Below are 16,469 nucleotides of genomic sequence, written 5' to 3'. Positions count from 1 at the left end.
CACCACAATTTGCACAGAGGGAAGGGCGAATATTCAATTCCATTCCCATCTGCCCGCGTGTCTTCTCCTTGCTCCATAACTCAGGCCAGAAGGCATTAGAAGCTTGTTTCTACCGAAGGCCGGTAACCACGGAAGTGCCACTCCTGACATGGCTCCAGTGCCATTTCATTCCAGAGCAAGTAGGAAAAGGTATTTTCCATGTTCAGCCCTCCCTCTCTAGTTAAAAAACTTCCTCCCCTCCACCTCGCTTTTCTGCTCAAGGTTGGTGCTCTACCACTTGAACCACAGCTCCACTTCTGGCTTTTTTGGGGTGGCTAATTGGAGATAAGAGTCTCATAGATTTTCTTACTCCACATGGCTTCGAACCGTGATCCTCAGACTTCAGCCTGCTGAGTAGCTGAGATTACAGGCATGAGCCACCGGCACCCAGCCAACCTGCTTTTGACAACGCTGTTTCAGGAAACACTTGGCTTTTAATCACTGTTTCACAAGGCCAACAGGTGACCATGAAACTGTTCACCTGGGTTTTGGAGCTGTCGGAGGCAGGTGGTTACAGGAAGGAAGCAGCCGACATGGGGCACACAGGGACTACCTGCTCCCGTCTGTGCTCAAGACCATGACAAGACAAACAACGCCAAGCGGAACAAAATAAGAATTCCTGTAACAGACACATGCAAATATAGCCAGTGGGCCTCTGGCAGTGTCCACCTGAGTCACTGAAGGAAAGTTTGGCACAGACTGCAGATGGAGCCCCAGCCATGCCAGGGAAGTGAGTGGGATGTGTGTGTGTGTGTGGGGGGGGGTTGGAGCCCCAGCCTACATCAGGGAAGTGAGTACTGGGAGGAGAGGGCCCCGTGGAGGGAGGGCATAACCACTGAGGGGAGGAGGTGGGGCTGGGAGGAGGTGGGGCGTCCCAGACAGAGGTCCCTGGGTGTGTCTCCCCATCCTCTAACTCAGCAATAAGTGGTCAGATGTGTTATCAGCTGACGTGTTTCGGCCTGCGGCTGACATAACAGGCAGAGAGCCGCTTGTCTGCACTGCAGCATGGGGGGTGACTACTGCATGACTGCAAACGGTATTTATTACAGCGCCACTTGTAGCAGAGACAGTGGGGTTGTCTACCAATAGAGGAATAACAATAAAACATGACCATTTGTGTCATGCAATTATTTCTTTTTTTTTTTTTTTTTTTTTTTTTATTTTTTTTAATTTTTTTTTTTATTATCAATTGAACATAAATTTTTTTTTTTTACAAGGTGCTGTGCAAAGAGGGTGCAGTTACATAGTAGGGCATTGTGTACATTTCTTGTGGTATCTTACAACCTGTTTTCCCATCCCTTGTCTAGGTCAGGTAGACCCATATGCAGTATACAATGTATCAAGCACATATACAGTGATCACAGACTTGGTCTCTACTGTCTCTCCATCTCCCTTTGTTAACAGTCATATATCAGGGAGATCATGCCCCTTTGTTTTCTGTGTTCTAGGCTTGTCTCACTCAACATTATTTGTTCGAGTTCTGACCATTTCCCTGCAAATAACAATATTTCACCATTCCTAATCGCTATGTAGTATTCCATTGTGTATAAGTACCATATTTTTTGGATCCATTCATCTGTGGAGGGGCATCTGGGTTGTTTCCAAATTTTGGCTATTGTGAATTGTGCTCATGCAATTATTTCTAAGCAAGAGTTGGGGCGGGTGCTGGTGGCTCACACCTGTGATCCCAGCTACTCGGCTGAGATCTGGAGATCCATCCTGATCTGAAGCCAGCCTACGCAGGAAAGTCTAGGAGATTCTTGTCTCCAATTAATCAGCAAAAAGCTGAAAGTAGAGGTGTGGCTAAGGGGTAGAGCACCAGCCTTGAAAGAAAACCTACGGGAGAGTGTAAGACCCTGAATGCAAGTCCCCAGTACCAGCCAAAAAAGCTCAATAAATAGCTGTACCCACATCTAGAGATATGCAATACATAAAAATGCCATAGAATACAGCACTTATGTGCATACTTATTACACACAAATACTTCACGTAACATATTTATGTCCATATATACACATTTTTACACAGTGTTCGAGATCAAGCCCAGAAAGTCACATACTAAGCAACTGCTCTACCACACACACACACACACACACACACACACACACACACACACACACACTGGGAAAGTATAAGAAGTTACACACATAGTTATGAACTACCAAAAGCAGTGAGTATATGGAAACTATGCTGAAAGTTATTTGCCTCTGTTCTCAGGCAGCCATGTGAAGATGGCCTCCAGGCAGCTGGTGTTAACTGCCTTCTCTTCCTTCCTGCATCGGGAGCATTTCCTAGCATTTCCTAGGTGTTTCCTCTTCCTTATCCTTTAAGGAAACCTCATTTGCTTTCACTTCCCTGGTTCACTGAGGGCGTGGGTGCCTGCAGGCGCCCTCTGCTGGAAGAATGTGTCTTTGGCCTCGGTCCTCCTCAGCCTTCTGGTCAGTTGTCCCTGGCCCCCGCCACACTGCCCTCCTGTCCCCTGTCCCTGGCTCGCTCCTTCCTTCCTTCCTTCCTTCCTTCCTTCCTTCCTTCCTTCCTTCCTTCCTTCCTTTCTTCCTCCCTCCCTCCCTCCCTCCCTCCCTCCCTCCCTCCCTCCCTCCCTCCCTCCCTCCCTCCCTTCCTTCCTTCCTTTCCCTTTCTCTCTTTCTTTTTGTGGCGATCTTGGGGCTTGCACTCAGGGTCCAGGCACTGTCCAAGGCTCAAGGCTAGCACTCTACCACTTGAGCCACAGCGCCACTTCAGCTTTTTCTGTGACTAACTGGGGATAAGGGTCTCACAGAGTATCCTGCCCATGCTGGCTCTGGACTGAGATCCTCGGATCTCAGCCTCCTGGGTCTCCATCGGGGCCCGGCCTGCCCTTGGCCCTGAGAGCGTGCTTCCCGGCGTGGGGACGATGTGTGCAGCTCTCTGGTCAATGTAGAAGCGGAGATCAGTGAATTGCTGAGGAAGACATGGGCACGGGCAGGCCCTGCCTGTTAATTCTAACTGCTTGGGAGGCTGAAAATGGAGCAGCATGACTGGAGGCCAGCCTGTGCTGAAAAGTTCCCAAGACCCCATCTCCACCCACAGCTGGGAGCGATGGCACAGGCCTGTTATCTAGAGCTGCCTGGGAGGCTGAGGTCAGGAGGACAGCACTTCCAGGCTGGCCCAGGAAAGGCCGCAAGACCCCATCTCCACGGAGGGATGTGGGCTGTGGGGCGCACACCTAGAGTCCCAGAAATGATGGGAAGCTGGAAGCTGGCGGGACACAGCTCAGGAGGGTGCTGGGAAGCCAGGCCCGACATGTCTGTCCTGGATCCTGGATCTCAGACTCCTGAGTAGCGAGGAGTACAGGCGTGAGCCACCAGTGCACGGCTGTGAGGACAGCCTTATCCCATCTGTATCCGGAGTTCTGGTCCCGTGAGCTCAGAGGGCTCCCACCACTATCGCCTGGCACCCTCTCCAGGACGGCTCTTCCCTGGGGTTGGCGGGTCCTGTCTGTGCCAGGCATCACTGCGGTTCAGGTACGGGGTGAGTATGGTGTGGAGGTGGTGGTGTGGGGTCTGTAACAGCAGGGTCTACTGGGAGTGCGAGGACTCCCCTGGGAGTACTGTTCTCAGAGTCATCCTATGGCTTCCCGAGTTAGCTCTCGGAAGCAACCTCTGCTCCTGGCCACACCAGTCTTTCCGGTCTTGCCTTGTGATCTAGGTCTTCCTCCCTTCCCTGAGGCCAGCAGCCCCTGGGGGGAGACCTCTAGAACAATAAGCTAAATAAGCCTCTTTTCCCTACAAGTCATCCAGCCTCAGGTGTTTTGTTCAGGGAAGGAAAGTGGCCCACAACATCTACATTAAGAATCTGAGAACTCCCCAGGCCTTAGGGAAACCCAAGAAAGAGGGAAAAGGCAAGAGGGGAAAAATGCAGTGTGCTGCCCAAAGATAAAATCTCCCCAAGTGCATATCAGCTGCCTCCTCACCAAGGAGCCTCAGACTTCACTCCTCAGGTCAGCAGCAGAAACCACAGCCTCCTCCTGAAACAAGGCTGAGGCCGCTAACTGCCCCAGGGCAGGTACCTCCTTCCCACCTCCTCACTGTACCCTCACATACTAAAAAAAACCCTCACCGCCCCTCCCTCCCACCTCCTCACTTTACCGTCTATACTAAAACACACTACTAAAGCTGGTGCTGGTGTCATCCTAGCTACTCAGGAGGCTGAGACCTGAGGATCGAGGTTCAAAGCCAACCCAGGCAGGAAAGTCTGTGAGACTCTTATCTCCAGTGAACCATCAGAAAACCAGAAGTGGGGCTGTGGCTCAAAGTGGTAGAGCATCAGTCTTCAACAAGAAAAGGTCAGGGCTAATGCCCAAGCCACCACACTGGCACAGAGAAGCACATGCATGCATGTATGTGCGTGCGTGTGTGTGTATACACACACACAAACAATCAACAATGATAACATGAAGCCTGGTCTTTTGGGCAGGTACTCACTCCCCACTCAGTTAAAGTGATGAAGATCTGTCCTTCCAGACAGCCAAGAAAGACCAGAGGAACAGAGAGGAAGTGAGTAATGCTTGATATCTAGACATTTAATTACTCTCTCCCACTAACCATTTCCTGGTAGCGGGTGCCTATGCGTGGAAACCACTGGGAATGGCTATGTTTACATGAATCTGTATTTATATTGATACTTCCCCAAAGTCACCTCCTCAACTTACCATAAAAACACCAGGCTTTCCCTGCTTTTAGGTCTGGGCTCCGCCCTTAAGGGTCATGAACAGTGACTTTGGGAGGGTGGTGCCATTTCAGGCCCTCTTCCAAGACCTTCCTGGAGCAAAGTCCGGTTCCTGGCCCTGGGGCTGCCAGGACTCTAAGGCCTGCCCACAAAGGGCTACTGAGGTTCTGGTTTCCTCTGATGAAAGGCAAGATTACATCAACACTGGTTTCCTCCAATGAATAGCAAGATCACATCAATGTCAGGCAGGAGACACAAATGGCCTGAGACCCCAAGGCCCCACCACACTTAGGCACAGAAGGCCCCACACTGGAAATGAAGGCACCAGGTCTGCAGTGGCGGCTCAAGTGGTAGAGTACTAGCCTTGAGCAAAAGAAGCTCAGGGACAGTGCCCAGGCCCAGAGTTCAAGCCACAAGACTGGCAAAAAATGATTAAACAAACGAACAAATGAATTTTGTCTGGACTCTAATTAAGCTTGGCTGGAGGGCTGTTAGAACTGAGCTGAGCACGGAACAGGGAGAGAGGTTTGGGGAGAGAGGGCCATCCGGGACAGACGCGGTTCACAGGGGCGCAGTCAGCAACCGGAGGCCAGGGAGAGCCAGCCCTGCAGCAGCCCCCAGACCACAAAAGTCATGATGAGGGGCTGGGAATATGGCCTAGTGGTAGAGTGCTTGCCTCATATACATGAAGCCCTGGGTTTGATTCCCCAGCACCACATATATAGAAAATGGCCAGAAGTGGCTATGTGGCTTAAGAGCTAGAGTGCTAGCCTTGAGCAAAAAGAAGCCAGGGACAGTGCTCAGGACCTGAGTTCAAGGCCCAGGACTGGCCAAGAAAAAAAAAATCATGGGGAAACCAAGGAACAAAAAAGAAATAGATTGACCTTTTTCTGTCTGCCGGTGCTAGGGCTTGAACTCAGGACCTCATGTTGTGGCTTGGCTTTTTCACTCAAAGCTGGCACTCCACCACTTGAGACACGGCTCCCTTTCCAGCTTTACACTGCTTAGAGACAAAAGTCCCATGGGTTTGTCTGCTCAAGTTAGCTTCGAACCTCAATCCTCAGACCTCAGCCTCCTGAATAGCTGGGATCAGAATCACAGGTGTGAGACACCAGTGCCTGGCATCAGAATCAGTTTTGTTTTGTTTTCCCCTTTCTTTCAGAAGTCAGAAGATGGAAGAGGTTCTGCCTCTGGGGAGCACTGAGAGAAACACAGAAGGGGCTCTGGGCATTTGAACCTTCCTGTCTGGAAACCAACAGCACCCCTCATGAATAGGGGAGAACAGCAGTGCCCCAAGGCCTCCAGGCCTCAAGGCCTCCCAAGGCCTCCAACACCGGCCAGGCTGGGCCTCTGTGGGCACCTGACTCATTCCTGCCCAGAATAAACAGCTCTGCCCTCAGGGAAAACTTTCTAAGCAATTACCATTATTTGCTTGAATTATTGGCTGCAAGAACAAATGAACAATAGGGCGAATAAACATTAACCTGAGAGCTTTGAGGTGGGGAGGGAATGAGGGGGCTCCAGGGCCTTTGAAGAAGCTCTGGACTACCCATGGGGTGGAGGTCCCACAAAGCCCAGGGTCCTGCACAGGTTGTCCTCAAGCTCACCCTGTAACCCAAGCTGGCCCCGAACCCACAATCCTCCTAAGAAAATCACAGACTAATATGTTATAAATAACCATTCAAACATTTAATAAACCCTGACGGTTCAGGCTGATAAGCCTTACTACTCTGGAGGCTGAGATCCAGAGGATCGAGGTTCAAAGCCAGCCCAGGCAGAAAAGCTCACAAGCTCTGTTGTCAAAATAATCAGCGAGGGCTGGGGATATAGCCTAGTGGCAAGAGTGCCTGCCTCGGATACACGAGGCCCTAGGTTCGATTCCCCAGCACCACATATACAGAAAACGGCCAGAAGCGGTGCTGTGGCTCAAGTGGCGGAGTGCTAGCCTTGAGCGGGAAGAAGCCAGGGACAGTGCTCAGGCCCTGAGTCCAAGGCCCAGGACTGGCCAAAATAATAATAATAATAATAATAATAATAATAATAATAATAATAATCAGCGAAATACCAGATAGGAGGAGATGTGGCTCAAGTGGTAGAGCACCAGCTGAGCAATGGGAGAATACCAGACACTGAGTTCATTGTTCCACACATACCACGGGCAGGTGGGATTTACATTAGGGTGGCATGCTTGCTTTCGATATGAAACGCAATCACGGCACCATACTGCATGAGAAAAATAAGGAAGATGCCTCATGATCATCTAAGTAATTTGTAGAAAATATGGCAACACATAATGTCTTTTTATGATTAAAAAGATAAGAAGAAACCTGCTGAGTGGAGGGGCTCAGTCCTGTGACCCTAAGGGGATTGTGGCTTGAGTTCAGCCCAGGTGAAACATTCATGAGACTCCATCTCCACAGTGGCTGGGAACATTGGTGCACTCTTGACATCCCAGCTACGGGGAAAAAGAAACAGGAGACCTTCTCCAGGCCAGTGCTGGAGAAAGGCAGAGCCCGTGTCCCAAAAACATTCCCTGTGAAATTTTCTGGGGAGCAACTCAATGGGTGGAACGAGGGCCCCGCGAGTAAGGCTCCACGTTCAAACTCAGATACCTACAAAAAGAGAGAACCAAACACGACCTCGACTGGTACAGGACAAGGGTGGTCTGGTCCGCTCTGCTTAGAAGTTTTCTGTAGATGCTAGCCAGAGAGGCTGAGCATGAAAAACACTCAGAGCACCTGGGCGATCCTCGCGGCTCAGGAGGCTGAGATCTGAGGCTCACAGTTCAAAGCCAGCAGAGAACAAGGAACCAATCACAGAACATAGTGGGAAACGGAGCTGTAGCCGGCGGGCAGCGTGGGCAGGAGGGCAGGGCAGGGTCCAGTGAACCAGGGAGGCATTTCTGCCCCTGAAGGAGGAGGCCCGAGCAACAGCCCCCAGCTGTGGCCCAGATGTGCTGTGCAGCTGCTCATCCCCGCTGCCTGGGCGGGCCCATGGGGACAGCCTGGGAGCCTGGGCCGCGGCACACGTGTAGCCACAGCGCCACACCACGCAGCCGGCCCGGCTCCCCCTCCCCCCCGATCTCTAGTGTAACACATACACATGCAGACAAGTGCAGACGCACACACTTACTGCAATGAGGTGAGAGGCTCTGCCGTCGAGGGCCACAGGAAGTGTGTGTGTGTCTCTGTGTGTTGTTTTTAAATAAAATCGTCTTCCCTCCCCCCCTAGAGGCCGTCTCCTCCCCTAGCCCGGATTCCTGGGAGCTGTGGGCGGGGCGCCCAGTCCCCACCGGAGGCCAGGCACTGTCACATTCCTGCGCACAAACCCTGGGATCTGCGAGGACCTGGAGACAGTCTCCCGCCTCCCTGGCTAAGAGGGTGATCACGTGAGGGTGCGCTCTTCAAATGTTTCCTGTCTACTCCATGTCTAGGACAAAAGGACAGCAGTGCAGGAGATTTTTAGAATCTGGTTCTAAATGAAACTATTCTTTTGTGTATATGTGTGTATGTGCGTGTATATGTGTGTACGTGGATATATGTGTGTGCATGTGTAGTGTGTGCATATGTGTGTATGTGCATGCATGTGTGTGAGCGCGTTTGTCTGTGTCTAAGCACAGACCATCCCTGAGCTTCGCCCCAGCACCTTCTCGTTTTGGGGGGCAATGTCTTGCAATGCTGCCCAGCTAGGCTGCCCTCTGCCGCCTGGGCTGGAGCTGTCCTCCTGCCTCTGCCTCTCCAGCAGCTGAGACTACAGGTGACTACAGGGGGGTGCCACTGTGCTAGACCAAAATAAAGGAATAAAAGTATGTGCCTAAAAGTCTAAAAAATGTGCAAAAAATCCCAGGCTTTTGTTTTCAAAAGAATCTCTGCCAGATCCACGAATGCCCGGACTCCAAACACAGATGACAGGACTTATCCAACAGCATCCACAATGCCTTCAGCAACATACTGAGTGACCCCAAAGCAGAACAACACCAAGCATCAAGTACTGACACCTGCAGCGCCTTGCTGGCCTCACACGGTGATCCCAGCTCCTCAGGAAACTGAGATCTGAGGATCACGGTTCAAAGTCAGCCCATGCAGGAACGTCTATGAGACTCCTACCTCTAATTAACCAGCAAAAAGTTGGAAGTGGAGCTTTGGCTCAAGTAGTAGAGCACCAGCCTTGATTGTAAAAGCCAACTGAACTCATGGATTCCATTCCTCTACTAACCACTCACCCGAGACCCAAACACCGGGCTTGGCTGACTTGGCCGTCCAGACTCCAGCCGTGCCCCATGGCTAATCAAGCCCTCTCTCCCTGCAGGGAGGACCCGAGGGGTCTTAAATATCTGACCTGCCACTGTCTCTGTCTGTGCCCAGGGGCAGCTGGGTGCGGTTCTGCATTCTGTTTCTGGGCTACAGATGTTTTAGAACTGACTGCCTGTCTTCTCCCTCGGGGAGGTGTCCAGATAAAGAAGACTCCAGCGTGTCAATTGCTCCCTGAGGTTATATTCAGAATTGTTTTCAAGTAATAGCTTTCCCCTGACAAATCTGGCAGTGGAATCCACCTTGGACCGACCCAAGTCAGCAGACCTGGGAAACACATCCACCCAATAGCTAAGCACTTCTCTTCAAGGGCCTTGCAACCAGACCACAGGATTTTGAATTTACTGTGTTATTTCCATGCTGTATTGTTAATGAATTATGTGTGTGTGTGTGTGTGTGTGTGTGTGTGTGTTGTGTATATACACACACATGCACGTGTGCCAGTACTGGGGTTTGAACTCAGGGCTATGCATGCTCACACAGCTTTTTCTCTCAAGGCTGGCACTCAACCGCTTGAGCCACAGCTCCATGTCTGCTTTCTTTGCTAGTCAGGTGGAGACAATTCTCTTGGATTTGTCTGCCTGGGCTGGCTTTGAACTGTGTTCCTCAGAGCTCAGCCTCTTGAGTGGCTAGGATGATAGGTGTGAGCCGCCAGCGCCCTGATCCGGAGAAATGTTCTAAGAGTCGTGCTCACTGCACCATTAATGTGACACAAATCCTTCCAGTGCCTTGACACGGCAGAGGCCTACGCTCACTCTCACACATACTCATATTCACATGCTAACAAACCCAGTCACACACGTGCCTACCCCACACTAACCTGTACACTCACACCCCCATGTTCACTCACACCCATCACACACTCACCCCTACTCACCCAAACTCACACCCCAGACTCACAGAGATACCCTATGCTCTCACTTTCACATGCTCACACCTCACACAACCCTACCCTCACATCTCATTCACTCATACCTCCCCAGATTCCCCCCCACTCCAACCACACTCACAGGCTCCCATAGACTCACACCACCTACATTCACACACCCACTCGCACCCCATGCGCTCATACCTCACTCATACATCCACATGCTCACACTCACCCATACCCGCACACGCACACGCATGCACTCACGCACTGGGTAGATTCAGTAGATTCAGTGCGTTGGCAATCTGCAGTATTATTATTAACAACCCCCCTTCTGTTTGCTTCCTTTCTCGAGGTGGACATCGTAAACCTTGGTAGCAACAGTTCTCTTTGGGATTCTGATTGCCACGTGGCACACAAGGGTGGGTGTATGGAGGGAGGAGGTGGAGGTGGGGTGAGTGGGGGGCTTGTCGGGAAGGGCAGCTCTCTCTCCACTCCGATGCCTACCCACACCTTCCCATACTTATTTTGTGGGGATCTCTTCTTGTGGATATGTTCCCAGACCACTTAACACCAACAGCTCGTGTCTGGACACCCATTTATTCAATGCTGAACAAGCCAGGATCTGCTGGCTCAAGCTTGTAATCCCGGCTGAGAATCCTGGCTGGGAGCCAGCCCTGACAGGAAACTCCATGACACTCGTAATCTCCCATTAACCGGCAAAAAAAAACCCCCAAAACCACAAGTGGTTCAAGAGGTAGAGTACTAGCCCTGAGTGAAAAAAGCTCAAGGGTGGTGTCTAGGCCCTGAGTTTGAGTCCTGGGACTGGCATGCGTGCACACACGTGCTCACACGTGGACACACACACACCTCCAAAGCTTCTGCATCCTCCTCAAATGTGGGGCGTCCCATCTGCTGTCTCAGGAGTAAGGCAGGCACCCCACGACTGCTGGATACACCACGCCCACCCAGCTCTGGAGAGAGGTCCTGGGCGGGACATGGCCATGCTGAACTGAGCTTGAATTCTAGACAATTCCACATGGGAAACCCGCGATGTCCTGCGAAATCCTGAAGTCTCCTCGCCCGCGTCCCCCGGGCCTGGAAGGCATCCTCCATGCTGGGCATTGCCGGTCCCTGCGCAACTCTCCCAGGACGGTGATAGTGACCTTCCTCCTCTCCTGACGGGGTGAGCTTCATCTGAGCATCCGAGTCTCTTCATCGGCATCACAGAGCTCCTCCTCTTCCTCACTCGGGCTCCCTTCCTGGCTGTCCTTCCTCACAGGCTGAAAATCCAGAAGGAGAGGAGGTGGTCACCAGTGGCCCAGCACGGTCCCCCCAATGAGGACCGACCTTGCCCTCTGTGGGCCACCAGCAGATGACACCGCGCCCCAATGAGGCACCCAGAGCACTCCGAGAAACAGCCTGGGGTCCATGCTCATGCCTGTAATCCTACCTACTCAGGAGGCTGAGATGTGAGGATCACAGTTCAAAGGCAGCCTAGACACACTAATCAGAAAGATGTCCCAGGAACCAGCAAAACGCCAGAGGTAGAGGTGTGGTTCAAGTAGTAGAGTACCAGCACTGGTACAAAGGGGTGGGGGGGAGAACTCATGATGCATCAACCATATCTTTTTTGCAAAGCAAGTGCTGTTAGACGTCACCTTCTTCTATTCTATGTGACGTATTATTGCTTTCCACAATGTTCATTATCCCAGAGGAAGCTGGGCACAGCGAAGACGCCCCATACCTGAGGCTCCACGTTCTCTAAAGACACTGCTTCGTCCTCAAGGCGCCGGTAGGAGCGCAGGTCTGAGAAGGTCTCCAGCAGGGGGCTGTGGAGGGTTTCAGGCAATAGTAGGCTCAGGAGGCCCGAGGTCAGGCCCGTGGCTCCAAACACTAGAAAGGGCAGGGATGGCTGCACAGGCCTCTGTGGGGCAGGGAACGGACAGAGCACAATCAAACAAGACCTGACTTGGAGCAGCAGTCAGAGGGCGACTGTGTTCACAAACCCGTCCCCAGGAATGCAGAGGTGGGACTTGGTAAGTCAATATCAGCACACAGCCGGGCCCTGGTGGCTCCTCCTGTAATCCCACCTACTCAGGAGGCCGAGGTTTGAGGATCACAATTTGAAACCGGCTCGGGAAGGAAAGTCTGAGACTCATCTCCAAATAACCAGCAAAAAGCTAAGAGTGGCGCTGTGGCTCAAGTGGCAGAGCGCCAGCCTTGAGTAAAGAAAGTTCAGACAGAGCCCAGACCCTGAGTTCAAGCCCCAGTGTGGGCATGAGAAGAGGAAAGCAGCCTAGCCCGCCCACTCCGAGAAGTGTCTCCTTTGTGCGCAAGAGTGCTCGGTGCTTGCCTGTATGCCCTCCTCCCGCCCCAGGCGCAAGTGCGGCCACTGACCAGCGAGGGGACGAAGGGGGCCACCATCCCGCCGACCCGAGAGAACGTGGAGCATGCGCCCAGCCCGGCGTTCCTGGAAAAGGAAAGACAAGCAGCGCAAAAGGGCGATAGGGGTGCTTAAATTTGTTGAGATTCTGGGGCAGGGAGCAGTCTATCTCCCAGTGGGGAGCCCAGGGTGCACAGAGCCACGCTCCCTGCCAGAACCTTCCACAATGCTGGAAGTGGTGGCATTCCTCCGGGCCATTGGGGCGCTGCTGGGCCCGGGCCGCTGACAGGACTTGAAGGGTGGCCAGTGCGGTAAGGAACGGTGACATTTAACTCTGCAATCTCATTCATTCATTTTGGTGCCAGGAGTAAGGCTTGAAATAGGAGCTTCCAACTCTGGTTTGGCTTTTTCACTCAGGCTGGTGCTCTATTACTGGAGCCACAGTTCTACTTCTGGCTTTTCTGGTGGTTCATTGGAAATAAGAGTCTCATGGCCTTTGCTGCCTAGGCTGGCTTTGAACCGTGATCCTTAGATCTTAGCCCCCTGAGTAGCTAGGATTAAAGGTGTGAGCCCGGCCCACACCACTTTTAACAACACTTAGAATCTCATCTTTGTGGTTACAGTGTGACATGATTTTCCACAACTTCACGTTTGGTTGACACCTTTGTGCAAAGGACCCTCATCTCCAAGTTGTGGCTAATCCTGGGTCAGTAGCTGGCTTTGGTGGCACAGCCCTTAGGGTTCTGAGCAGTCTGCTTAGCGCCAGGTCTCTGCCTCCTCGGGTGGAGGGCAAGGGTAGTCCTCTGGGCTCTGACCACCGGGGCCGGGGGGGGGGGGGGACAGGCGCAGGGCAGCATGCGGCTTACCTGATGACCGTGGGGTACAGCTCTGAGGTGTAGATGTAGGCGGTGTTAAAGGCAGCACTGATGGTCAGCTTCCCTAGCAGGGCGGCAGGCCAGCTGCTGGTCACCGAGAACACACCTGTGCCTGGCAGACAGGGCCCCGAGTGAGGGCCGGCCATGCAGGCCTCCTTCCCCAGGAGGGACAGGCCTCCGCGTCCACCTGGGCAGCAGGGGAGGGGACGGGTCTCCATGTCTGCCTGGACAGCAAGATTGCACAGCAGAGCCCACTTGAGAAGGGGCAGGTGCAGAGGTGAGCCGGGGGCCTGCAGTTCCTGCTCCTGGGCAGGCTCCCAGGCCTGTCAGTGCCTGAGGTCAGTCCAAGGTGGACTTTGGAGGTTCCGTCCACCCCAGGGTAGCCCTGTTTCCTGGGCGTGGGGTGAGGCTGGGCTTCCTGGCGTGGAGGTCTGAGGGGCAAGAACCTGGTGGCCTCAGGGGGCAAGCAGCAGAAGGAGGAAGAGGGGGCCGAGGACCCCATGTGCCTTTTAGGGACCCCAGTGACCCAGCTGAGGCCTGGCTCCCAGTGAAGCCCTGGCTGGAGAGGCAGTGTGGACGCGGAACCACACGGGGGCAGTGTGGACGTGGCCCATGAACAATGCTCGTGCATCCTGCCACGGATGTGCGGGCCGCAGACACCACTGTTTCTTAAACACCCCATCTACTCCCTCAAGCACCCCGATCTATTACCTCAAACACCCCACTTGACTCCTTCAAACACCCCAACTTACTACTTTAAATCTCCGCAATGGATTCCCTTAAACACTCCAATGTACTCTCTTAAACACCCCCTCATATTTCCTTAAGCACCCTAATCTACCCCCTGAGGCACCCCAGGGAGTCCCGTCCAGCCCCCATGCAGGCTCCGCCCATGTCCCGTGTGTTCCTGTGAGTGTGGCTGCTTGAACTGTGGAACTTTGACCAGATGTGTCCTGAGCGAGCCAGAGCCAGAGCGGGAGGAGGGCGGGCAGGCCAGCGGCCTCGCTGTGTCCGGGCTGCGTCCCAGCCGTTCCCTGGCGGTCACCTCCGGTCAGGCTGCCTTCCTCCACTCAGCTGTGTGTGCAAAGGTACTGTGCAAGCACAGTCAAGTCCCTCCCTGTTCTCCCTGGGCGCCAATTTGGGGTTGTGTTTGTCAGACTGAAGGGATTTTCCTGCTCATTTGCATGTCCGCTGGTGTGTGTGGGTGTGTGCATGTGGGTGTGCTGGTCTCCTGTGGGTACTGGACCTTGCTCAGGGCCTTGCACTCATGCTTGACTTTTCCCTCAAGCTAGTGTTCTGCCACGTGAGCCACTGCGCCACCTCCAACTTTCTGCTACTTGACTGGAGATGCGAGTCTCACAGACGTTTCCTGCCTGGGCTGGCTTCACACCCAATCCTCCAATCACAGGCTCCTGAGTTGCCAGGGTGACAGGCGCGAGCAGCAGTGCCCTGCTTTAACTGTCATTCTTTGCTCTCGGTGTTGCTCTGGGGGGCTTGGGGGGCAGGGGGCTGGTGCGGGGTGCCATGCCTGGAGCCGGGGAGTCACATCCAGCGGTGCTAGGCTGCAGTTGGCAGGCATAGGGAGCACCCCCACACTGCAGCCCCAGCCCACCAATACGGGGCACACGGCAAGACTAGCCCTTGCCCCAGAATGGCTTAAGCAAGGTGGGGGACGCAGTCCCCGCTCCCGCACACACCCACAAGGGGCTCCTCTGTCTGCACAAATGTGCTTTGCCAAAGCCTGGCAGGGGTTGAAGGGCCTACCTGTGTTTTCCGGAAGAAACACCACGGTGAGACAGGCCAGACCCCCGAGGCAGAGAAACGCGGCCAACGTCCGCTTGCGACCAAACCTGAGTAACACAAGGGTCTCATATCCTCTCCCCCGCCCGAGAGCAGCCCCTGTGCTGAGAACCCCACCTGGAACCTGTTCTTGGGGGTCGGGGCGCACAGGCTGGCCCTGATGGGGCAGGACACAAGAAGTAAGCATCTCCATATACCTTTTTAAAAAAGCAGGTGTGAGTACCTGAGCTGTGGGGGAAGGCAGAATCATTCATGCCCAAGAGGGTTCCACTCATGCCTGTAATCTCAGCTACTAAAGACTCGAGGATCACGGTTCAAAGCCAGCCTAGGCAGGAGATTCTTATCTCCAATTAACCAGCAAAAAGCTGGGAGTAGAGGTGTGGCTTAAATGGCAGAGAACCAGCCTTGAGCACAAAAGCCAAGCAAGAGAGTAAGGCCCTGAGCTCAAGACCCAGTACTGGCATGCGCATGTGCAGGCACACACACACTTGCACACATACACACACACACATACACACATATAATATGTATAATATATAAGTATATGTGTTTAATTGGGTTTAAGTCCAACTAAAAAAAATATATATATATATATATATGTATATATATATATATATATATATATGATTTGTCCAAATGGTCTGGCTGGAACCACAATTCTCCAGAGCTCAGCTCTGGAATAGCTAGGATCACAGCCCTAAGCCACCAGTACTCAGCTTGAAAAATGCATTCTAACTGCATTGGCCCAACAGGAATTCTCACACACGGTGACCGGCAGATTCTGCCACAGATCGAGCCACCACCTTCAGTGTTTACCCATGAAAAAGTGTGGGCGCTGTGCATTCCCTCTGTGATGGATGCACTTTATTTTGACATGTGCTCACTGCTTTAGCTTTGTTTTTTTCCCAGGCACCTGACATTGCACTCAGGGCCTGGCTCTGCCCCAGAACCCCTGAGTCCCAGCCGCGCTCACCATTTTTGGTTCATCAAGTAGATGCAGATTGGGTAGGAGGGGATCTCCACCAGGCCAGACAGGGCCAGGTTGACGTAGATGCTTCCGCCAAGGTCTCCCGCACTCAGGGTGAGGCCGTAATATACTAGGCTGCACACAAACCTGCCGGTGGGGTCCCAGGACCCAGAGGGGCGGTGGGCAGGACACAGGAGCCATGTTAGAGAAGATCCGAGCAGCCCTGCCCCATAAGGGCCGTCTGCTGCCTGCAGCCAGCTCCACGCCCACCAAGCTTGGTGTCCTGAGGGGAATGTCTATAGCCCGTGGGCACACGCCTCTAATACCAGCCACTCAGGGGGCTGAGTAGAGGATCTCCACTAAAAGCCAGCAGGGGCAGAAAAGTCTGGAAGACTCTTATCTCCAATGAACCACCAAAAGGCCAGAGGTGGTGCTGTGGCTCAAGTGGTAGAATGCTGACCTTGAGCAAAAAGAAGCCAGGGACAGTGCTCAGGCCCTGAGTTCAAGCCCCAGGACT

General features: G+C 53.1%; 1 protein-coding gene across 2 annotated transcripts in view; it reads right to left on the bottom strand.

Annotated features, from left to right (window-relative positions):
* Positions 1–11,104: 11,104 nt before the first annotated feature.
* The window catches only part of Slc22a15 (solute carrier family 22 member 15), a 33,073-nt gene continuing 27,708 nt past the window's right edge, over positions 11,105–16,469 (bottom strand). Inside the window, exons 7-12 of one of the 2 annotated variants that reach the window (XM_048351846.1) lie at positions 15,959–16,099; positions 14,950–15,035; positions 13,177–13,297; positions 12,325–12,397; positions 11,672–11,851; positions 11,105–11,207 (exon numbers count right to left, since the gene is read on the bottom strand). In XM_048351846.1, the coding sequence (XP_048207803.1) occupies positions 11,118–11,207; positions 11,672–11,851; positions 12,325–12,397; positions 13,177–13,297; positions 14,950–15,035; positions 15,959–16,099 (691 nt within the window). In that variant the 3' untranslated portion in view covers positions 11,105–11,117. Of the gene's footprint in view, positions 11,208–11,671; positions 11,852–12,324; positions 12,398–13,176; positions 13,298–14,949; positions 15,036–15,958; positions 16,100–16,469 lie in introns of those variants that run through there. The other variant, XM_048351847.1, reaches the window with a different exon arrangement.

The sequence above is a fragment of the Perognathus longimembris genome, chromosome 7 (assembly GCF_023159225.1).
Source record: "Perognathus longimembris pacificus isolate PPM17 chromosome 7, ASM2315922v1, whole genome shotgun sequence".
NCBI lineage: Eukaryota > Metazoa > Chordata > Mammalia > Rodentia > Heteromyidae > Perognathus > Perognathus longimembris.
Note: the sequence above shows the minus strand (reverse complement) of the source record. Positions and strands in the feature narration are given on the sequence as shown.